The sequence below is a fragment of the Coenobita brevimanus genome, chromosome 78 (assembly GCF_032717465.1).
Source record: "Coenobita brevimanus isolate Jiangsu-jjx chromosome 78, ASM3271746v2, whole genome shotgun sequence".
In the NCBI taxonomy this organism is placed as follows: Eukaryota; Metazoa; Arthropoda; class Malacostraca; order Decapoda; family Coenobitidae; genus Coenobita; species Coenobita brevimanus.
This window is the reverse complement of record NC_137031.1, coordinates 21401351-21426272: the sequence shown is the minus strand read 5'-3', so window position 1 is coordinate 21426272 and position 24922 is coordinate 21401351. Positions and strand designations below refer to the sequence as shown.

Here is a 24922-nt window from a genome sequence, read left to right as displayed (position 1 = left end):
TAAAGACACAAGGACTCATCTTCACCACGTAATATCACACCAGGGCTTACCGATGGGAGTTTTAGCAATTCAGCAAGATACTTCGGCTCACCAAACTTAAAAACCTTGAATGTAATAAGACACAGTTTAAATTCAATTCTAGCCTTTACTGGTAACCAATGCAACTCAGTTAGGAACAGTGTAGTCGAGGTTCTCGGGGGACGACAAAAGATAGGCCGTGCTGCCCTGTTCAACACAGACTGAACTATTGTTAGTATAATATTTGGAAGGCCAATCCACAGTGAATTACTATAATCAACACGAGACAAGACCACTGCATGGACCAATGTTACGAGGCACCGTCTACACAAGAATTTTCTCACAGAGTACAGATTTCTGATATGCAAGTTGCACCCTCTGACAATTTGATTAATATGTTCTTTGTATTTTAACTATGAATTAAAATAAACACCCAGATCTCGAACAGAGCAGACTGGATGAAGCTGTGACACACCAGTGTTCAGAGCCAGGGCATTATCAGTGTCATTACCAAATTTCTTAAAGAGATTATTCATGTATTTACCCCTTGCCTATATAGGGTACATGTCTAAGGGAAAAAATTATTCATATGAAAATTAACAGCATATGTTCTGTATCTGCTTGTTCTAAAACCAACAGATTAATTGAGTACATCATCCAATCAAGTTTATTACCATCTCCAAATCCAGTAGACTACCAAATCATGCTTATTCATTATCTGACGAATTTTTCATTACCAAATCGCCCCTGTTTTGGTAATGAAAAATACAAAATGTCAAGTTGCCCAACGTTTGGCGGGAGGCCCCTTCTGGTGGGAGGCCCGGGGCCCAGGCCCCGTGGACCCACCCCTGAATCCGGCCCTGTGTGTGTGTGTGCTTGAGAGAGAAAGAGGGAGAGAAAGAAAGAGAGAAGCAGGGTGGGTGGATAGGTGCTTGTATGTTTTCTTTTTAATTTCTTTGTGTGTGTGTGTGTGTGTGTGTGTGTGTGTGTGTGTGTGTGTGTGTGTGTGTGCTTGAGAGAGAGAGAGAGAGAGAGAGAGAGAGAGAGAGAGAGAGAGAGAGAGAGAGAGAGAGAGAGAGAGAGAGAGAGAGAGAGAGAGAGAGAGAGAGAGACAGACAGACAGAGAGAGGCAGGGTGGGTGGATAGGTGCTTGTATGATTTTGTGTGTGTGTGTGTGTGTGTGTGTGTGTGTGTGTGTGTGTGTGTGTTTATTAGCAAAACAAAAAACTTCACCTCTTTATTTCCACTTTCAATTTCAACTTCACCAACGATTCTGGTGATCACAGAAATCATTAACATCCTGCATTAACTCAGTCATAAACTCTAGTGTTTTATAGTTTAATGTAGGATCACCATCAGACTGTCTCAAGATCGGGAGAAGTCTAGAAGAATTTATCAAGTGAGTTATAGAGGCCTGGGAGAGCTAAAAGTTAGGACAAATGTGGGTTAATATTTTCGTGTCTCTCTGTGGTTTCCTTTCTTGGTTACTTCCACTTCAATTATGGGAGAGGAATATAGAGTTTGAGTGATGATGGGGGGGGTGTTGATGATGATGATGAGGAGGAGGGGGAGGAAGAGGGGGAGAAGCTGGAGGAGGAGGGGGAGAAGGAGTAGGAGGAAGAAGAAGAGGAGGAAGATGAAGAAAATTAGATGATGATGATGATAATGATGATGATGATGATGATGATGATGAAGAGGAGGAGAAGGAAGAGGAAGAGGAGGTGGAGAAGAAGAAGAAGAAGAAGAAGAAGAAGAAGAAGAAGAGGAGGAGGAGGAGGAGGAAGACGAAGAGGAGAATGAGGAGGAAGAAGCGGAAGAGGAATATGAAGAAAATTAAATGATGATGATGATGATGATGATGATGATGATGATAATAATAATAATGATTCTTTTACAAATAGTCCTCGAAGGCGAAGAAGACACAGAATAAGTGCACACATTTTTATTGCATTTTCCCATAAATTGTAATATACAAACAATTATTGCAAAAGGAAAAAGATCCATGAAAGACTTATGGCACAAAATATACATCTGCATATGGGGCTAAATATATTCTAAAATGTAATACTTAAGCTTCGTTAGCATTATTGTACAAGTACTGTAGTAGTAGTAGTAGTAGCAGTAACCCTTGCTGATATAAATATGAACCCAGTGGACTGCGGGCTGAAATTTTCCCTCTCCTGCAGTCCACCATCCTACTCTCTGGTGGATGGGGAGGGAGCTGAGGGACTTTTGTATAACCAGGCAGCTCAACCGCCCCGTTATATCAGTGCCACCCCATGAAGGCTTCCCTCCCCAGCACCTAGCATATAAGAAATAGATCCTAGCGTTAGATTAGCCTTTCAGTACAACATCTTTATCTATTACTCTTTGCTACTTCCCGAAACTTATTTTCACTGAGAGAGCCTGAAGAAGGTCAGAGAGATGCTTCAGAGAGACGTTTCGAGCGGGTGGGGTTCAAAGAGACTCTTCAGAGAGACGTTTCGAGCTGGTGGGTCTCAAATAGATGCTTCAGAGAGATATTTCGAACTTTTGAGGTTCAGATTTCGAATTTAGGATAGACATTTGAACTAAAGTAGACCAGAGAGATGGCTGAGAAAGACTTCTTCGGAATTTTAAGGTTCAGATATCGAATTTGATGAGGGTGTTCGGTCTGGGTGGGGTCGGATGTAAGCTTACCAAATTCCTTCGATAAGAGAGAGATTTCTTGGAATGGGTAAGCCGTCTTGAGGTAGCGAAATGAATTACAGCAAGACATGATCGTAGAATAAGGCCATCACTCTTCACCAGTCCATGTATTTCTCCATACACTTTGAAGATAACTAGTGCCTAGGATCATTGGAAGAGATGGGAAAATACTGAGAGGGAGGAGAGCATGGAGGATACACTACAATAGGTCATCTTTCACTCATACTATCAGTCTTCCTCAGCGTCTAGGCAGGAGCTATCTCTGTTATATTTAGAAGTAAGTGGCCTAATACTTACAAACATCAAAATGTTAAGCAGGAAATATGTTTCTCATTTCAGGCAAGAGTTTAAATAGACAGCACTGATTTAGAGATTAATTTGAAAAATATACAATTATCCCTTTGACCAAATGCATGTAGAATGAAAGAAATGAGAACTGGGAATAGGCTGACATCTGGCGGGGAAAAATTTAAAATATTATTAGACGATAGCAAAAATCTCCTGAATGGTGAGTAATAAAAATTATATATCCCTTTTCATAAACAAATATTGGCCCCACATTTTTAAAACATCAAAATAGACCATCTCAAGACAAAATTTTAAGTGCATTGCTTAGATCTGAACTAGAAATTTTATGCAGTCAAAGGAATATCTTTTTAGGGCATAAATTTAAGGAGCCCTTTAGGTAAATTAGTAAATCATGAAGTAGGCTACCATTAAGAATATAATTTTTAAAAAGGAGTTAAACGTTTTCTAATATTAATGAGAGAACAGACAGCCAAATAAATAAATTATGTTAAGGCAGAATTTTGAATATTATCCCTGAGTTTGATAGTAAAAAAAAAAAAAAAAAAAAGAAGAAGGAAGAAAATGACTGCCGTATTGACATCAGAATAATATATAAAAAAAACTATTAGACTGCAAATTTTGAAAGAATATAGGCTATTAATGAAATCTGTATATATAAATTTAAAAACATATTCAAACCAAATTTAAATATATTACATGAATTTGGCCTGAAATATTAATCTTTGATGTGAATAACGTAAGCATATCCAGAAGACACTAAGTAATCATTGACACCTTGACCTCGTGACCTTTGACCTGTTACGTGCACCTCGCTAGCTCAACCCGGCTGCTAATTAGGCTTCACCTGACGCTTTTTCTCAGCTGGTAGGCAGTACTGAGTCAGATCTGAGGAACAGGGTAGTTTTAACTCTTTCACTGCTAGACTTCAGATGGGGAAAACCGTCTATAAATCCTAGTGGTTTGAGCTAGGGAGACGTGAAGGACTTTCTTCTTGCTCTCCAGACGATTTTATGCAGCTGGGGAGGAAGAGGTGGAGCTGGGGGGATTAGATAAAGCCTTCTCCAACCTCCCCGAATACACCAAGTCCATCCAAAGCTGAATAAAATTGTCTGAGGGCAGCTGAAATGAACTGAAAAAATAATCCTACTGAGGGGTAAGTGAAGAAGGATTGTCGCCCCTGAAGGCATCTGAAATAAATTCAAAAATCGTCTTCCCACTGAGAGGTTGATAGAGACGATTTTCCCCCTTTACAACTGAGAAAAAACATCTTAAGTTAGCAGTGAACATTAGTAGTAGCAGCGGAAGGCTAAGGGTTTTATAATTTTCTGTTCAGACGGTTTTTTCAGGTCTGGAGGAGTTCAGTCAAGGGCAGTATTCTCGGTTAAGGAAGCTCCCTAACACCGTTTCCCATGCGACTTAATTTGTGTATTATACATTACTGTCCTATCCGGTGGTCCATAAACCCTTCCAATATCGCCATACTCTGCATGGATAACGTGCTAAAGGATATTACGCAGCCATATCCAAAAAATAAATCACTAAGGAAGAGGTGTTAGGGAGCTTCCTTATGAGTCCAAGGTTCGTATTCTCGGCAGTTAAGACAGCTCCCTAACACCTCTTCCTCACAGATGTATTTTTCAGAATGACTTAAGTAACAGGAAGGCAAAGTGTATTCAGCAAAATATATCGCTTAGGAACAGTTGTTAGGGAGTACCTAACCCGACGAGAAGGCAGCCCAAGCCTCCCTTAACCCCTTCAGCCCGAGAAATCCCTCTAAGCTGAGAATAACCGTCTGAAAGTCGCAAAAATGTGAAGAAATCCAACACAAGTGAAATTAATTAGTATCTTACCTGTCTAGTCTACCTGGCACCTACATGTAAATAATTATATATATTTTATTTACATTATTTATATAGAAATTTATATATACATCTATAGGGCAATAATTTATATAGATTGTACTATTAAAAGCTGGGAGTTTGATACAGCCCGTTAGTTATACCGTTACCGTTACCGTTGATTGCACCGTTACCGTTGATCGCATCGTTACCGTTGATTACTCGATTACCGTTACCGTTGATCGCACCGTTACCGTTTATTGCAACGTTACCGTTGATTACTCGATTACCGTTACCGTTTGTGTAGCCGTTACCGTTGGTTACTCCGTTACCGTTGATTGCACCGTTATCATTTGTATACCCATTTGTGTAGCCGTTGCCGTTGACAGCTCCATTACCGTTGATTGCCCCGTTACCGTTGATTGCACCGTTACCGTTTGTGTAACCGTTGGTGTAGCCGTTTCCGTTGCCATTAACGTTGATTAGGCCGTTTCTGTTGACACCGTTGCCATTGATGGCTCCGTTACTGTTGCGACGCCCGTAACTGTAACCATTACCGTTGATACCGTTACCATTCACACCATTTCCATAGCCATTACCGTTGATACCGTTACCATTCATACCGTTACCGTTGATCCCGTTACCGTTAATACTGTTGATACCGTTACCATTTACACCATTACCATAACCATTTCCGTTTATGCCGTTACCGTTTATACCGTTACCATTCACACCATAACCGTTACCATTGATGCCGATACCGTTGACACCGTTACCGTTGAAGTTTCCATAACCATTACCGTTTATTCTATTGCCGTTAATACCGTTGAAAACGACACCATTTACACCATTACCATAACCATTACCGTTGATGCCGTTACCATTGATACCGTTACCGCTGACACCGTTACCGTTGATGCCGTTACCGTTGACACCGTTACCGTTGACACCGTTACCATTGATTCCGATACCGTTGACACCGTTACCGTTGACACCGTTACCATTGATGCCGTTACCGTTGACACTGTTACCGTTGACACCGTTACCGTTGACACCGTTGCCGTTGACGAGTCCAATATTGGCGCTGAGACCATAGAAACTGGGAGCGGTGGCACAGTCGAAGTTGTACCACCAGTCACACACAAAGTACTGTTGGTTGAAAACAGTACCGTTGGGACAAAGGAAGGAATCCATAGGTCCATCAGCTTGGCAGATGTGGAAGACCTGTGGAGATGGTAGTAGTAGTAGTAGTAGTAGTAGTAGTAGTAGTTGTGGTGGTGGTGGTGGTGGTGGTAGTAATAGTGTGGAAAACCTATGGAAATAGTGTAGTAGTAGTAGTAGTAGTGTCATAAAGACTTTGTAGTTACTTGTAGAGAAGTATAGTTTAGACTTGTGGTCGAGCGGCTTTTATATCTTGTAGTAGTTTCCCCACCAGATGTCATGTAGTGACGGGAGAGGTAAAGAATAGTATGGGACTATTTTTATTTGTCTTGGAAATATTAAACAGGTATAAAAGTATAAGTCCCGGGTAGCTACCTCCCTGTCTCGCTATCTCTCTCTCTTTCTGTTCTAAGGCTAATCTCCGTCTCGACCTCTCTCTAGGGTCGCTTGTCTCCTTCTAAACTCTCTTTTCTAAAAATCTGGTGTAGTAGGGGTGTGTCACATATGTTCCTCATGGCAACAGATCTTTCTCACGAGAGGACTGCTGACAGCTAACTGCATCATCTCCTTACTGGCCGCTGTCGTCAGCTTTCCTCCGTGTAAACATGTTTAGCGCTGCTCACTTCTCGCAGACACAACACCTTCTCATCATTTGACTTCCTGCTTCTATCTGTCTCTCTATCTATCTATTTATCTATCTATCTATTATGTAGTCCTATATTTGCTCGGCCGCGCGAAAATGGCGTACCATCGACATTTAATAGTTATAATATATTAATACATACTACATACACATTATAATGAACTTATAAGCTAATTAAGTGAAATACATAATATTGTAAAGTAACATAATTGTATGAATATTGTATACATATATTATTCATAGTAAATAGTGATTATTCAGTAATACTACATTTTAAATAAGTTGTATACATATTGGAATAAATGCATTAAAGTAAATTATTTAACTGTAATACAGTATGTACTTGGGATATTATAGTGAAATGCATACATGCAAGAATAAAAATAGTTTAAAATTAAGATTATTGTAAGAGTTATTAATATTTCATTCAAAGATAATGGTACTGGTCTGTCATATATGGGTCATTCTTCTTTGTGTTATTATTATTATTTTTTTTTATTTTTTTTTATATATATAATTAATACTATATACAAAATATATACACTTCATTCAGGGTGGTTAACTGTGATGTTAACTCTCCCCCCACTAAACAATGACTCCAAATTAGCAATTCTTGCATGCATTCTGTGCATTGCCAACAGCAATACTGCAACTACAATGCAGATGATTATAAAGACAGAAGGTGCTTGGCTATACACATAATATGGGTTGAACATACTCAAACTCAAATCTTCCCAGGGCTTCATTGTTTCATTGATCAGCTGCATAGTTTCAAACTTAGGTGAAGTCAGCTTAATACTTGTGCTCATGTTTAAGTTCATATCAGGCAGTGGGTGGAAATGTTTGTGTGTATGGTTGATAATGGCGTAGTGATTGATGGTGGAAAAAGTAGACATGGATGGTGTAAATACCGCACAGTAGTCTGGTGCTATGTATAATCCTGAGGCTGATGTATGAGATGGTGGTATATCTGGACAGACTATGTAAACTGATGTGTTATGAGGGAAATAAAAAAACTGCGAGTGTCCAATGCGTTGATGGTGTACAAGTTTATCTGGAGCAAAAGTGAAGTTGCAATGATGATGAATATTGTTATTGCTGATGATAGCCATTTCACAAGGGACCGTATCAGTAGGCTGAAACTTGAAAATGTACGCAGGACAAAGATGAACAGCATGTAAGGATGTGCGGCACTTTCGCTCAATCGTTGACTAACTTGCGAAAGTGATAGTGTCTCGTCTCTTGGAGACCATGATGAGTTCGGTGTCTGTGTTGATGTTGATGATGACTAAAGTGTTGTTGTTTCTATAGGGGAAGGGGTGTATTTGGTATACTGTGAACAGGTCTTCCGTGATGAATGGTACATGAACTATCACTGATGTTGGTGTTAGTGTTGCTTCTAAGTATGGGTAATATTGCATAAATTCCCTACTGCGGAACAATGGGTTCAATTTATGTTTATATATGCCTTGACTAACTATCTGACGTAGCTCATGAACTGGGAGCAAGTCATTTGTGATCTTGCCATCACCAGCATTCGAAATTCCTTGCATAAGTGCCCTGAAATGATCTCTAGTGTTCTCTAGTTGTAGTAGAATCGTGTCAATATGTTCTGTGATGATGGAGAAGTGCTGGAAAAGAGTAACGTTGCCCTCTAAGTCATTTATTTTATCTATACTCTCGAGAGCTACGTTTTCTGCTTGTTTCAGATTTTTCACAATTGTCTTCATTGCCGAGTTCTGTCCTGTGATGAATTTATCCTGGTATGTTAGTACCTGAGCTATCTTATTAAATTTGTTGTTTATTTCTTTAAGGTCATCCTCTGTAGCCAATCCAAAGATGTTCCCAAGAATTGCGCCGCCCAGATCGAACAAACCGCGCTTTTGGCGAGTACGTGTGATGTCGTTCCTGTCGCTCAGCACCTCCGTTCCATAAGATGGGAGATCTTGGATCATGACGAGCATAGTTGACTTCGCCTGTTCTAGTTTCCATTTCGCTAACTTCACCATTTCATCCACTTCCTTGGTGATATGTGATTGTGAAACATAATTCCCTATCTTGAAGTCCAGAGTTCGCATCGGCGTCGCAAGTCTTTCTACATAAGTAGGTAAGTCATACAAGTAATCTAGACTTATTTCAGTACTCATGACGTCCTTGACGATTGTAGTCGTGGCCGTTGGAGCTATGAGGCATCCTTGTCGTACTATATGCTTGGGGTCTAGGTGCGCATATACTCTTACTATGTATAGGAGACTCCATAGCATAAGTCCCTTCATCGTAACCTACCGAAAAAAAAAATCTATTAATTTCCTATAAAGCTGTGGTTGATGATAGTGATGATGTGCGTTACGGTTGGCTGTTATTTCATTTATAGAAGGAGTTTAAATCGATATTTAATTCTCGTAAATGATGTACTGTAGATTTCATTGGAATAGTTGCACCTATGTTCGATTGTTTGGTATATGACCTTAATTTCTTTTTGTAATCATTGTTGTGTTCTTGCTTGGTTTCTTGAGGTACGTTCACCTGTTCGGTTGTATCCGAGGCTGAATAATTATGTGATAATTCCCTTGAAACTCGTTTTAAATGGTCAATATGAACTTGTTTTTCCTCGCCACTTGAAAGTGACCTAATTAAAACTTTGTTTGCTTTTATGTTAATTACTCTGTATGGGCCCTCAAATTTAGGGGATAATTTATTGTCTCTCGTATGAATGACTCCGTAAACAATGTCTCCTAAGCTGATAGGTGAATCTTTTGCCTTCTTGTTAAATGCCTCCGTCATTTCTTCCTTGGACATCGTTAATTGTTTTTGCACTCTTTTGTGAATGTCCTGGAATTCACGTAAACGGAGTTTAGAGTAATCATCGTAATTGTATATAGGCATGCTGTCACCTTCTAGGAGCTCATATGGTAATTTTTTATCTGTGCCATATATAATGAAATGTGGTGTGTCACCAATGGATTTATTTATAGACCCATTAATGGAGGCCTCTACTCTGGGAATCCAATCATCCCAGCTTGCATAATTTTCACTGAGAATGTGTCGTAGCACATCTAATACCTTTTATTTTGTCTCTCTACCAACCCATTCGATGCTGGGTGATAGGCCAAAACGTTAACCTTTTTAATGTTGTATTGTTTACATATTTCTTGTAAGATCTCAGAATTAAATTCTCCTCCATTATCACTTATTAATACCTTTGGGGTAGTAAAGCGACATATTACATTATCTGTTATTGCCTTTGCTACTGTCTCTGCTGTCTTATCTTTAATTGGAGCTAAAATGACATAACGGGAAAAATGATCCGTTGCTACGAATAAGTATAGGTTATTATTGTATGATAATGGCATCTTGAGTAAATCAACAGCGACAACGTCCCATGGTTGATGTGGTACAGGGTAATTACCCATCGGTGCAGGTGTGATTGGGTATCCTTTTGTGTTTCGCACATGATTCGCATCTGTCTATATGATTGTTTATATCTCTTCGTAATGAAGGCCAGTAATATAATAGCTGGGCTTGGTTGAATGTCTTATCCTTTCCAGGGTGTCCTGCATGTGGGCTGTCGTGTATCATTCGTAATACTTGGGGTATCATGTCATTAGGTACTACCAACTGGTTAGTATTTCTTTGGCGTTTTGGTTGTTTAGAGTTAATTTTGTATAATGTATTATTGACCATTGTGAATTGTTCAAGTGGGACATGCAGTTTGGGTAATTGTATGTCATCTCCACTTTCTAACTTGTATATTACTTTTGACCATACTGGGTCAAGTCTTTGTGCCTTTGCGATATCCTCGTGGTTTGGGATATTTCCTTTGAGATCTAACGCCGCAACCTGAATTGTGTTCGGGTTCCTAGATAATGCGTCAGCTACTATATTCATTTTACCTTGTGTATAATGTATTTGTACATTGTAGTTTTCAACTGTACATTTCCATCTTGCTCTCCTCCCAGAAAGGAGTTTTCTTTAAACATACCCACCAGTGGTTTATGTGGTCGGTGAATAAAGTGGATTTCGTAACCATATACCAAATCTCGAAACTTTTGTAATGCAAAAATCACTGCAAGTGCCTCTAAGTCTGTAGTGCTATAATTTTCTCACGCACCTCTTGTTTGTCTGCTGGCAAATGCAATTGGTTGATTCTTTCCTCTTTTATCTTCCTGCATCAGTACAGCCCCTAATCCTTTAACTGATGCGTCTGTACAAATAAGAAATGATTTCGTGTAATTCGGATATGCTAAACAAGGTGCATTTGTTAGTTTAATTTTTAGATTGTTAAATGCCCTTTTTTGTTCTTCTTCCCATTGGAATACAGCACCTTTTTTTAGTAGTTGGAATAGAGGGAAGGCTATATGAGAGAACTGTGGTACGAAGGACCTATAGTACCCAGCCAGACCTAAAAATTGTCTAACTTCGTCAGTCGTAGTGGGTTCAGGAAAATCTCTCACTGCCTGTATTTTGTCATCAGTGGTGTGAATACCATCAGAACTTAATTTGTGGCCTAAGAAATTTATTTCCTTAAAGCAAAATTTGCATTTAGAAAGTTTAATTTTTAATCCAGCATCACTAAGCTTTTGTAAGAGTAAGTCTAATTTCCTGAGATTATCCTTAATATTCTTCGTTGCGATAATAATATCGTCAAGATAAACAAATATGCCTTGTCCTAAAATTCCGGACAATACGTAATTCATAAGACGCTGGAACGTACCTGGGGCTGTCCTCAGTCCCATTGGCATTCTTGTATATTGATAATGGCCTCTGTTTGTTGAAAAGGCAGTGTATTTACGTGACTCCTGAGATACCGGAATCTGATAGTATCCGTTTAGGAGATCGATGGTCGAGAATATATTATTCTCAGGACCAGTATTCTGTAGAACATCACTTAGCAATGGCATGGGAAATCTGTCTGGGATGGTGTGATTATTTAGTTTACGGTAATCTACTACCGCACGCATTTCTCCATTTCTCTTGGGCACAAAGAAAAGGGGAGCGTTCCACGGAGAAACTGAAGGCTCAGTAATTCCAAGCTTTAACATTTCATCGACATACTGATTTGCAAGTGTACGTTGGGAGTGTGGTATGCGATAAGCTGGTACGAAAATTGGTGGTGTTTCTGGGTGCACATTAATCATGTGATTAATCAAGTTAGTACACCCTAATTGTTCTCCGGGCAATGCTACGGTGTCCCTGTGTGTTTCCAGCAGGGTTAACAAATCATTTTCTTCGTCAAATTCACCTGAGTGAATTAAATTCTCTTTTATTCTTTCTCTATCCGTAGATTTGATCTCACTTGTTACTCCACCAATATTTATTTCCTTCACAGGGGCGAAACATTTTTCAATATTAACTATGCAAGTTCCCTTCTTCAACTGAACTTCCCCATTCATGTGATTAATAATGAATATTTGAGTTAGCCCTTCGTCGTTCGTATGACATAATGCGTTTTCTACTGACAATCCCTTTACTTTACATAATTCTTCTAAGACAAGAACAGTACTATTCCGTAATTTGCTCTTTATGGTAACCTTCATGTATGAATTAGGTGGTATAACCAAATCATTAGTGAGATGGGCTGGAAAAATTGATAAATCAGTACTGTTATCTGGGTCACTAATTCTGGAGGATGGGGTTGCTGGTGTAAGTGGATCTATACACTCATCTGTTTGTGTATGTTTGTTAAAGCCTTTAATATTACCAATTCTTTTTGGCTCTCTTCTACCAATCGGTGAGGGCTCTGAAAGTATTTCCTCTATGAATTCATTATCAAAGTCTATTCCATTCATTTGTGGGAGTATAGTTATGTTCTCAGTTCTCATGGATCTTAAGCCCAGTAACATATGAGCTTTAATTGCTAAGTTTTCAACGATATAGAACAATGCAGAGAATGGTCTTGTAGTTTCTGTGAAACTGAGATTTAATCTTATCATACCTTTTACTGTAATCTCTTGACCATCTACTGTGTATAATTCTAAATCAGCTTCATCCAGAAAAGTTACTTTCTTTTTATTTTTAAGAATTCTGTTTAGTTCTTCATGTGTTATTAAGTTCACTGGAGAGCCTGTATCTAAAAATAAGGAAACGTTTTGATCCTCACATACAGCTGGTATCAAGATACACTCATTTCCCAACATGCCTCCTATGTGAAGTTTAACCTTGTTCTTCTTTACGTTTGTTCGTTTTTTGTCATGACTTGGTCTTCCCCCGATTTGAACATAGACACAATTTTTTCTACTGTTTTGCAATCACTGGTCCAGTGCCCTTGGTATCTATGATGTCTACAGTAAGGACCAAATCCTTGTGTCTTTTGATTATCCTCTTTTGCCTTGATAAAGCATTCATACCTTGTGTGTCCTGGTTTTGCACAGTAATGACACAGAATGGACCTATCCCTTGACTGTGACCTACGAGGTGATTTCCCATACAAAGTGTTGTTTATGGCGCGAGACCTGCTCGGGCTGCGCGAAAACTTATGAAACTGCCTGTAGGAAGGCGTATGGGAACGAGGTCTAGGCGTCTTTGTTTGTTTGGGCTGCCTCATTTCTGGTCGCGATCGATTTTGTTCTCTGTTTGGGGTCGGTGTTGATGTTTTCACAGCTGATACTGTCTCAGGTACCCTGATTCTACCAGAATGTGCATGTGTGTCGACCACACCTGCTTTACTGCACTGCATCTCTACCTCGTTCATTAAGTCTAGTAAGCACATTCCCGGGGTGTACGCGATTGTTTTGGCGATCTTAAGGGTTCTATCAGGTAATTTACACAAGGCAGCTACATAACCAATGATGTCCACGACGAGGTCTGGGGACATCTTTCCATCATCTGTTATCCACTTAGAATTCTCCAGAGTAGCTAATAGGGTTCTCTTGATTGTGGAGACATCAGCAGTTATTTCACTGAGCACATGGTTTGTAGTGTGCTCCCTTACAAGATCTACAATTTTATGTAATTCTGGAATTATACCTGGCAAGAAGTTCATACCTCCAGAAAATTTCTTCAGAAATTCAGTTTTAAATTCATCATATGTCCTAGCACGATGTAGCTTATCGGAGCGCAATAAATTGCTTGCTGGACATCTTTCCTGGCTTATGCAAGATGAAAAAATAGCAATTTTCTCTTGTTCATCTAGTATGTGGCGCTTGATGAACATTTGTTCGCACTGACTGATTAATGAAATGACATCAATGCGATCCTTGTCTGTGCCAGAGAATTTTGGGGCAGTCTTATCCTCGTGATACACAAAAACGTGAGGTGTGGTTTTTAGATCAGCAGTATTTGGTTCTTGATTCATATTTAATGATTGCCCTGTTAATTCAACTTGTACGAGTTTATCGTTATGTGAGGGAATGGTAGAATATGTATGACCGGACCGGTGAACCCCGTTAAGTATATTGGCATACGTATTTAAGGCAGCTGCAAAGTCGATACTCTCTACATCTGAAGGGGTTTCCCACTCATCATCCGAAACTCCCGTATTTGTTTCCTTATCTATAACGTGTGGTGTGGGTTGTACAATGGGTGGGTTGTCTCTTAATTGTGAGTCTGATGTTGTGGCAATTTGTGTGTCATCTGGTATTAACGTGGGTGGTGGCGAAAATATTCCTGTCATTAAGATATGATGTTATGAAATACGCCTCTTGTTTATTTATGTCCTAGCAAACTAGATGAGTAAATAAGTTGAATATAGCTAATTTTAGCACTGAGAAGAAATGAGCAAGTATAATTTTACCCACTTGATACAGATCGTATAGGTGTGTCGATACAAAAGTCGATCTCGGAAGAAAATACAGGTTTGATTGAAGATCTCTTGATAATTCTAGTGGTGTGTTGATGGACGATATTACTCAGGAAACTCCATGGCCTGGTATTTGTAGTGGTTAACGGCTGTCCCAGGCAAACCTCAGCATAGAACGTCGAATTTCCAACTTAACTGTGAAAATAAGTGAATATGAGTAGGAGCTATGTGAATAATGAGTATTGAGTAGTGGGTGAGAAGTGCCTGGTGTCAGTCACACGTTGCTTGGCATGGCAGACTCGCGTTGTGATGTCATCTCAGCACATGGTGACGTCGGCTTCCCACACTGGTAGCTGTGGTGAGTGAATGAGTAGCGATGAGTAACTTGAGTGAAGATGAGTTGTGAGTCGTGTCTCACTCTTCGTTTGTTTGTTCCCTTTATTCTATGTGGAAGTTTTCTCGGTCCTTTCTCTAGTGATTTACTCGTTGTGGGATGAAGACTGCCGCTACTTGTAGGTGCGTGTAGAAGATTATACAGACGACGTAGAGTTGTTAATTGTAGTTGATTGTAGATGGCTGTAGTTGATTGTAGATGGCTGTAGACTTTGTAGAACTGAAGCTAATCTTGTAGTCTCGGTTGCTTTTGTAGAAATTTGCTTTTAATTCGGAGACGATGTCCGCATTTGCTGGTTTGTCGTTAAGCTACTTGCAAGGCGTCGAGTGATCTCTTGACCTCTGCATCAGCGTAATGATCTGGGAGACGGAGGGGGCAGGATGGAGAGAATACTGTCAGGAGCTGATATTGTTGGTTCTTTTCAATCTTGATATTTTGTAGGAATTTAATGTTGATTCGTAGACGAGGTTCGTATACGTTCGCTGCTACCAAATGTCATAAAGACTTTGTAGTTACTTGTAGAGAAGTATATTTTAGACTTGTGGTTGAGCGGCTTTTATATCTTGTAGTAGTTTCCCCACCAGATGTCATGTAGTGACGGGAGAGGTAAAGAATAGTATGGGACTATTTTTATTTGTCTTGGAAATATTAAACAGGAATAAAAGTATAAGTCCCGGGTAGCTACCTCCCTGTCTCGCTATCTCTCTCTCTTTCTGTTCTAAGGCTAATCTCCGTCTCGACCTCTCTCTAGGGTCGCTTGTCTCCTTCTAAACTCTCTTTTCTAAAAATCTGGTGTAGTAGGGGTGTGTCACATATGTTCCTCATGGCAACAGATCTTTCTCACGAGAGGACTGCTGACAGCTAACTGCATCATCTCCTTACTGGCCGCTGTCGTCAGCTTTCCTCCGTGTAAGCATGTTTAGCGCTGCTCACTTCTCGCAGACACAACACCTTCTCATCATTTGACTTCCTGCTTCTATCTGTCTCTCTATCTATCTATTTATCTATCTATCTATTATGTAGTCCTATAGTAGTAGTAGTGTGGAAGACCTGTGGAGACAGTAGTAGTAGTAGCAGTAGTGGTGGTGGTGGTGATGGTGGTAGTGGAGGTGGTGGTAGTAGTAGTAACAGTGTGGAAGACCTGTAGAAATAGTGTAGTAATAGTCACAGTAGTAGTAACGGAGGTTGTGGTGGTGGTAGTGGTGGAACTAGTAGTAGTAGTAGTAGTAGTACTAGTAGTAGTAGTAGTATTAGTAGTAGTAGTAGTGGTAGAACTATAAATGTAGTAGTAGCAGTAGTAGTGGGAGGAGCAGGAGGAGATAAAGAACAAGAACAAGAAATAGTAGTAACAGTAGTATTAGAGGCAGTAGTAGTAGTAACAGCAGCAGCAGTAGTAGTAGTAGTATGGAAGATGAAGAAGAAGAAGAAGGAGGAGGAAGAGAAGAAGAGAGAGGAGAATAAGTAGTAGTAATAGTAGCGGACTAGTAGTGGTAGTGGAAGAAGAAAAAGAACTATTAGTAGTAGTAGAAATCGGTAAGGAAGAAGCCCCAGTCATCGCCTTCGGCATACCGGAAGATGGCATTAAGAGGTAATTAGGTAGGTCAGGGAGAACGACCGTACTATTTAGCAATCAATGCTGAAGATGCAAGAGAAAATTGATATATACATGTCATGACTGCGAACTCTCTGCATGTTTTTAAGATTAGTGTAATTCGTGGATGAGACGCAGTTTTCACCAAGGGGAGGCTGATTTAAGGCCAAAGTGTGAGAGAAGGGGATGTTTTTTAGTAAGTTTGCTCATTTCTTTCATTTTCAATGCCCGAAGACTTAAGGCTATGTTGGAAAGTTGTTTTATTTTGTGATCTATTTATAGATTTCACAAAAGAGAGCATTGTTTGTGGCCAAAGTGAGGGAGAATGTAATGTCTTTAAGTAAGTTAGCTCACTTCTTTCACATCCCAATGATCAAGGACTTCAGAATGTATTGGAAAATACTTTTGGTGTAATTTGTGGGGTCATTTTGAACTCAGGTGGAATTGGACATAAGGCAGTTTTTGGTGTCTTCATCTCTTCAAAATCTGTCCTATGAGAGGCAAAATGCTAACTCATAGAAGCAGATCTCCATTTGAAAGCAAGCTCCTCTAACCACAACGAATAGGAGTGAAACCTGCTCATTTTTCCCCCATGATGAGAAGCAAACGTCCTACATCCCAGATGGTTATTAAAATTGGATGATATTTTTACTTTCCTTCTCGTGATAGCTTATTATAGCCTAACCTACCCTGGGTGTAATGTCAGCTTGGTATTCATGGACCTGTATATTGATGTAGCTAACCCGGGTGTAATGAAGGAACTGGCTAAATATACACACCCTAGACAGTAAGCATAATAGTGTACCCTCTTGCTACTCCCAGATTGCAGGGCATTGTTGGTGTAGGAAAATTGGAAATGGTGTTGGGAGAGGTGTATTGTCGCTCCTATACCCAGTGTAGTGAAAAGGCTAGCTAAGTACCATGAAGAACTCCCATAAGTATATAGTACCATGAAGAAGTGCATAATGGTATCGTGAAGGGGGTCTAGCCTAAGATACTACCATGAAAAAGCCTTAGTACCGTGAAGGAATGCACAGATGGATCGTGAAGGGGCTAACCTCAATAACTACCATGGAGACCTCCCATGATATAGTACCATGAAGGAGTGTATAAAGGAATCAACAGTATACACAATGGTAATAAGCTGCATTCATCCTTACTTGACAGACATGGTTGCAGTGCCTGGGAAGGTGAATGTAGTGAAGTAAAGAACTGAGTAACTATTATAATGGATGCGAGGGGTCGTATTGTGACAGATTTCGTTCCCCATCTTCCTCAGCTATTTATTTTGCCTCTTGTAGCTATGAGCCTTCATGGGCATCAATAGTAGATCTTAAAACCTTATTAGTAATGTATGAGGGAATATTATGATGCAGTAGGTTAAATAAATTGATCAAAAAGAAGTCTTAATGAAGCATGACATCAAGCCTGAGGTAGGATGTGAAGGTAAGAGTAGAGTACTGTGTGTTGGAGCAGGTGAACCCGGTGGACTGCAGGACTGTACTATGATACATGAAGACTTACACAGTAGATACAGTGCCAGGATATAATATCTCACATATTTTCACCTGACGTCCGGCCTCGTATGGTATAATTACTGATACCGGCGTGCTGCAGTGAAAAGACTTAACTGTCATGAAGACCTAAGAGTGTAGATTCAGTGCCAGGACTTACACAGTAGATACGGTGCCACAGAACAGTATCTCACAGTATTCTCACCTAATATCCAGCTTCCAGGGCGGAGTCAACATAACTTCCGGGTACCTGTGTGTTGGAGCAGGTAAACCCGGTAGACTGCAGGACTGTACTTATGATACCTGAGGACGTACACAGTAGATACGGTGCCACAAAACAGTAAATCACCGTAACTTCTCACCTGACATCCAGCTTCCGGGGTGGCGTCGGCATAATATCCGGGCACCTGTGTGTTAGCGCAGGTGAAGCCGGTCAGCGGGACGGAGGCGAGGATGGGATAGTCCACGCCTGCAACGCCGCCCCCCCCGATGGCAGAGCTCAACGCGGTGATGGGGTCCACGAAGCCGTTGATCCCATTACCGTTGATGCCGTTGATTCCGTTGATACCGTTACCATTGATACCATTGATCCTGTTGATGCTGTTACCGTTGAGACCGTTTGTGAAGCCATTACCGATGCTTGTTCTACCGTTTCCGTTGACGGCACCGTTTCCGTTAGCGTACCCATTACCGTAGATTGGACCGTTACCGTTGATGGCACCGTTTCCGTTAGTGTACCCATTGCCGTTTATTGCACTGTTACCGTTGATGGCACCGTTTCCGTTAGCGTACCCATTACCGTTGATTGGACCGTTACCGTTGACTGCACCGTTACCGTTGATTGCTCCATTGCCATTGATGAGACCGTTGCCATTACCGTTGACAGCTCCGTTGCCGTAAGAGTAACCATTACCATACACAGCTCCATTACCGTTGATCGCACCGTTACCATTGATTGCTCCATTACCATTACCGTTGATAACCCCGTTACCGTTGGTGTAGCCATTACCGTTACCGTTGATGAGTCCGTTACCGTTGATTGCTCCATTACCGTTGACTGCTCCGTTACCGTTGATTAATCCGTTTCCGTTACCAATACCGTAAAAATAACCGTTACCGTTGCCATTGATTGCTCCGTTACCGTTGACTGCACCATTACCGTTGGGTAGTCCGTTTCCGTTACCAATACCGTAAAAATAACCGTTACCATTGCCATTGATTGCTCCGTTACCGTTACCATTTATTGCCGCGTTACCGTTACCATTGATTGCCCCATTACCGTTACCGTTGTTTGCCCCGTTACCGATCATTGCACCATTACCGTTGATTGCTCCGTTTCCGTTACCAATGCCGTAAGAATAGCCGTTACCGTTAATTACTCCGTTACCGTTACCGTTGATTGCTCCGTTACCGTTGATTACACCGTTACCGTTAGTATAGCCGTTACCGTTGATTACACCGTTACCGTTGCCGTTAGTATAGCCGTTACCGTTGATTGCCCCGTTACCGTTGATTACACCGTTACCGTTGCCGTTAGTATAGCCGTTACCGTTGATTACACCGTTACCGTTAGTATAGCCGTTACCGTTGATTACACCGTTACCGTTACCGTTAGTATAGCCGTTACCGTTTATTACACCGTTACCGTTGATTACACCGTTACCGTTGCCGTTAGTATAGCCGTTACCGTTGATTGCTCCGTTACCAATGGTTGCTCCATTACCGTTAACGCCACTGCCGTTTGCACCATAACCATTAACAGCACCGTTGCCATTTCCGTTGATCCCGTTGATTCCGTTTCCGTTTCCGTTGATTCCGTTACTGTTGCTTGGCGGTAGGTAGGTATTCTGAGCCAGACACGCTCCCAACAGGGCTGAGAGAGAGAGAGAGAGAGAGAGAGTTAAAAAAGTAATTAACAATGCTAAATATACGAAAATATAATAATAATAATAATAATAATAATAATAATAATCATCATTATTATTATTATTATTATTATTATAGTAGTAGTAGTAGTATTAGTAGTAGTAGGTGAACTGTATTAGGAAGGTTTGTTTTGATCTTCGCAATATAATTCCCTAATGGATGGAGGTGATTTTGTGCAAAAAAAGTCGTCGTCGTCGTCGTCGTAGTAGTAGTAGTAGTAGTATTTTTAGTAGAAGTAGTAGTAGTAGTAGTAGTAGTAGTAGTAATAGTAGTAGTAGTAGTAGTAGTAGTAATAGTAATGGTAGTAGCAGTAGTAGTAGTAGTAGTAGTAGTAATAGTAATGGTAGTAGTAGTAGTAGCAGTAGTAGTAGTAGTAGTAGTAGTAGTAGTAGTAGTAGTAGTAGTAGTAGTAGTAATAGTAGTAGCAGTAGTAGTAGTAGTAGTAGTAGTAGTAGAGGTCAGGTACTGAAAGGCGTCTGGCCATAGAGAAACAGATCAACAGAGATTATACCTAAGGCGTCTGGCGATAGGTAGATAGATAGATAATTAGGGCGTCTGGCGATAGATAGAGAGGATATTGAGAACGTCTGGCTATAGATTGATAGAGATGGTATAGGGCGTCTGGCAATAGAGATGCTGCGTAGGGCGTCTGGTAATAGATAGATAACAATGAAACTATATGGTGTCTGGCAATAGATAAATAGATAGATAAATAGGTTAATAGACAGAGTTAAACTGAACTTCACAACTCCTCACTATAAATATCCCCCTCCAAAAAAGAAAAAGAAAATGAAAAGAAAAAAGATGTCGGGAGCAAGGAAGATGGTCCAGCTAAATGTATTTCTAAAACTTTTAAATTCTCGTCTAAAAGTCCTTCAGGCTACTGTGAGTACAAGCTGGATGTGCTAAATGTACTACTGCTTCCCCTAAGACCAGGAACAAGTGCGCACGAGTGTACATCCCCTCCCAGTGGCCAGGAACAAGTGCACACGAGTGTACATCCCCTCCCAGTGGCCAGGAACAAATGCACACGAGTGAACATCCCCTCCCAGTGGCCAGGAACAAGTGCGCACGAGTGTACATCCCCCTCCTGTGACCCCGAACAATTGTGCTCGCTTGTACATCCTCAGAAACAGTTGAGCGTGAGTGTAGTTCTTCCCCCTCCCCTCCACCACCACTACAGTTACCACCTCGCATTTAAGTGGCTGGATTGACCCGGAAGAGTGGCTTTACTAGGAACAGTGAAATGGCTGTCTGTCGTTGTGGTCGGGGGGGTAATAGAGACGCCTAGGGAGTCTTGTGTCCTGTCCACTCACACACAAAGTCAAGCTGAAAAAACGTAGAGGGTTAGAGCTAGCTTATTTTAGAGTTAGAGCTGGGTTAGGTTTGGCTTATACAGTATAACAGCTAATAAGAACATATATATCATTATAGTAACAGGTATAATTTTGGATGCTGCCTAAAGGTAATATATAACTGAAGCAATATTTAATTATAAACTTAATGAGTCCAAGGGTAAAGAAAAGTATGGCATATATAATCGCTATGCTTGAAAATATACTATGCAGTCTTACATGTAAAATATATTATGCTTATCTCCCTATCTATCTGCCTGTCTACCTATCTATCTATCTAAACATTAATCCATTTTCTTACCAGCAAATATCAGCTGCCTCATTATCTTAGCCATGTCTTCTTCGAGGACGACTTGAGGGTAAACTAAAGCTCAAGATGGAGAACCAGCCACCAGTGTAGGCAATTAATGGGATGGGGAGCTTTAGGAAGAGGAGCAGGTAGTTTTGATAGGAGAGGAGGGGAGCTGAAGACTATGCCTGGAAAGGAGAGCGAGCGCCTTATATACTGACTGTGAGGACCTTGGCAGTGACGCAATATCTCTCAGTGGAGGGAAAGGAGGGAAGATGGGGTGGAGGGAGGGAGAGAGGAAGGGCAAAGTATAAAGGAGGAATGAAAGCAAGTACTGCCAACACGATAGATAAACAGGGCTGGATAGATAGAAGAAGGGAAAGATGGTGGGCAATAGATAAAGGAGGAATGAGGACAAGGACTGATAACGATAGATAAACAGGACTGGATAGATAGAAGGAGGGAAAGATAGAGGGCAATAGATAAAAAAGGAATGAGAGCAAATATTGATAACAAAATGGATGGAGTGAAGAGGAATGGGAAAGACAGAGAGCAAAGGGGAATGAAAAATGGAAAGCAAGATTGGATAATGGCTGAGGTTAAGAAATAGGAGAATTTGGTTAATGGCAGGAGAGAGAGAGAGAGAGAGAGAGAGAGAGAGAGAGAGAGAGAGAGAGAGAGAGAGAAATGGAGGAAGGCAGAAAATAAAGCAAAATCAAGAACATGAAGAACAAGATAAAATAATGTTACTTTGATAAGGAGAGTATTTTTCAGTTACTTTGAGAGACAGGATACTTTGCAGTCACACTGATTGGCTTAGAATACTTTGCACGTCTAGAAGTAATATATACATGTAGTACATATTACATCTTAGTTTACTTAGTGTTATTAATAGCACATTGATATGGAAATAGTTTGCCTCAATATTATGCAAGAAATTACACGAAGGCCTCCAGCACTGTGAGGGGTAAAGATTTTTTTTTCATTTTTTTTTTCCCCAGTTCATTAAAGTCAATAGGTTTTAGTCGGAACAGAATACAAAGTTCAAGACTCACTTACTTCCATATAGCACACCTCTTGGCTCTCAGAATTCCTTTATTTCCCCGAACTGCCTCTCTTTGCAACTCGCTTCCCCAGATCAGTTTCCCCCCAAACTTCGACCTACAGGACCTCAAATCCACCTGTTACAGATTTTTTAATGATTGGAGGACACCTGTATTCTGGTATATGGATTCTTTACGTTGGTTTCTCCTTCCCCTATTTATCTTTTGTAAAATATATATATATATATATATATATATATATATATATATATATATATATATATATATATATATATATATATATATATATATATATATATATCAAATGGGCCTTTTTTTTAAAGTGTGCCTATGATATCTGATTTTGAGCTGAGGATAGGGATAGCAAAACAAGATAGCCTCCCTCATAGATGATGATGATGACGATGATGGTAGTGGTAGTGATGATGCTGATGAAGGTGATGATGACAGTGCTGGTAGTCGTATTGATGATTATATTGATGAAGATGCTAATGATGATTATGATGACGATGATGAAGGCCTGAAAGTGAGAGGAGTGGAAGATTGACACAACCAATGAAATGCATAAACAGAGGACGCCAAGGATGAACAGAAAATGGAACCGAGATTTGCATATTAACGAAAGTAATTTGCTAGACAGACAAATAGGAAAGTGATAGATAGAGCGATATATAGAGGAGAAACAAGGCCTAACTATACTCGTTTCACCCTGACTTGGCCTAAACTTGCCGTCTCTCCATCTTGAATTGTTTTGTTTACACTGAGAACAAAGTATAAGTGACAGAAGAAGTATAAGTGACATAACTAGCGATGGTGTTTTGTTTCCCTGGTTGGCCTAAGTTGTGGAGTTTATAGCAATAGATTAAAGCTAGATAACGGTACTAGTCACGAAGAAGTGCTGTGGAATGGATGTAGAATCGTAGTAATATATTTTACTACATAAATTGGCAACAAAACAACCACAACAACAAGAGAGAGACGAAAATCCTGGCTTAAACTGAGAGGCGAAAACCAACTATTGTGCACTCATTTTAACTTGGCCTAATATTTTTCCTCCCTTTGCAGCTTATTTTCTTTAGTTCAGGGTCAGAATAAGGCAGTACTGAGGCTCTACATTCTTCCCACTGCACTTCTTCGTGACTATACTCCTCTTCTCTAACTACGCCTAAAATTTCCATCTCTCCATCTTGAATGCTGAATTGTAGCAATAGATTAACACGAGATTATGATGCTATACTCTTTTCACCTTAACTTGGCCCAGATTTATCGCCCTGTTGCACCATATTGTATTTCCACTTGTGCTCTACATCTATTCCACAGCACTTCTTCGTGACTAGCATCATATTCTAATATTGATCTCTTTCTACAGCTCAGTTCGAGATGGCAGAAAGGCAGTTTTTTTTTTTTTTTTATCTCCTATAGTTCATTCATTTTTACTTGGTTCAGATTTTCGTCCTTTTCGCAACCTGTTTCCCTTAGCTCATTTTCAGAAGCTACTAATTCGGCTCCACATCCTTTCCGCAGCATTTCTTCGTGACTAGAACCATATCCAATTCATAATCTCTTGATATAACTCAATAATCAAGATGGAGAGATGGCAATTTCTCGTCTATACTCCGGTCACATTTACTTGGCCTAATGCTTGCCGTAAAACAACTAAGAGACAAATAAATAAGTAAATAAAATGTACATCCATCCATCCATCTATACATACATCCATACATACACACATCCATCTATCCATCCATCCATCCATACATACACACATCCATTTATTCATCCATCATACATACATACATACACACATCCATCTATCCATCCATCCATCCATCCAAGCATCCATTCATACACACATCCATCCAATCAACCATCCATACAGTGACACATTTTCCATCTCACTCCTGCTCACACCAAAACAGAAAAAATCGACCATAGAGCAAAGGAGGCAGGAAAAAAAATGAAGAAAAGAAGAAGGAAATTAGTCCGGGGGAAATATAGATCAGAGAGGAAGAGGAATATTACTGAGGCCTTGTTGTGAAATTGCTGCTGGATAACAGCACTGGGAGAGAGAGAGAGAGAGAGAGAGAGACCTTACCATAAAGAAGAGGAAGAAGAAGAAGAAGAAGATGATGATGATGATGATGAAGAGAGAGAGAGAGAGAGAGAGAGAGAGAGAGAGAGAGAGAGAGAGAGAGAGAGAGAGAGAGAGAGTCTTAGATAATAATAATAATGGAAGATAGATAGACTGATAGATAGAGTCTAAGATAATAATAATGGAAGACTGATAGATAGAGAGAGAGAGAGAGAGAGAGAGAGAGAGAGAGAGAGACAGACAGACAGACAGACAGACAGACAGAGACAGAGAGAGAGACAGACAGACAGACAGACAGTCTT

The 24922-nt window shown here is 40.2% G+C and overlaps 1 protein-coding gene across 1 annotated transcript; it reads right to left on the bottom strand.

Moving 5' to 3' along the window:
• Positions 1-4979: 4979 nt before the first annotated feature.
• Positions 4980-21510, bottom strand: LOC145408737 (uncharacterized). Its single transcript, XM_080279395.1, has 3 exons — positions 21477-21510; positions 18257-19767; positions 4980-6077 (listed from the first exon to the last, which is right to left on the bottom strand). Exons 1-3 carry the CDS (start codon positions 21508-21510, stop codon positions 4980-4982), a joined length of 2643 nt encoding a protein of 880 aa, XP_080135521.1.
• Between the last annotated feature and the right edge of the window lie 3412 nt (positions 21511-24922).

Bases quoted from the DNA above. Each gene is read 5' to 3' on its own strand.
- LOC145408737 (XM_080279395.1), bottom strand. From the start codon at position 21,510: ATGGCTAAGATAATGAGGCAGCTGATATTTGCTG. The intron at 19,768-21,476 runs GTAAGAAAATGG...TCTCTCTCTCAG, and splicing joins GAGGCAGCTGATATTTGCTG to CCCTGTTGGGAGCGTGTCTG. The intron at 6,078-18,256 runs GTGAGAAGTTAC...CCATCTCCACAG, and splicing joins CCCCGGAAGCTGGATGTCAG to GTCTTCCACATCTGCCAAGC.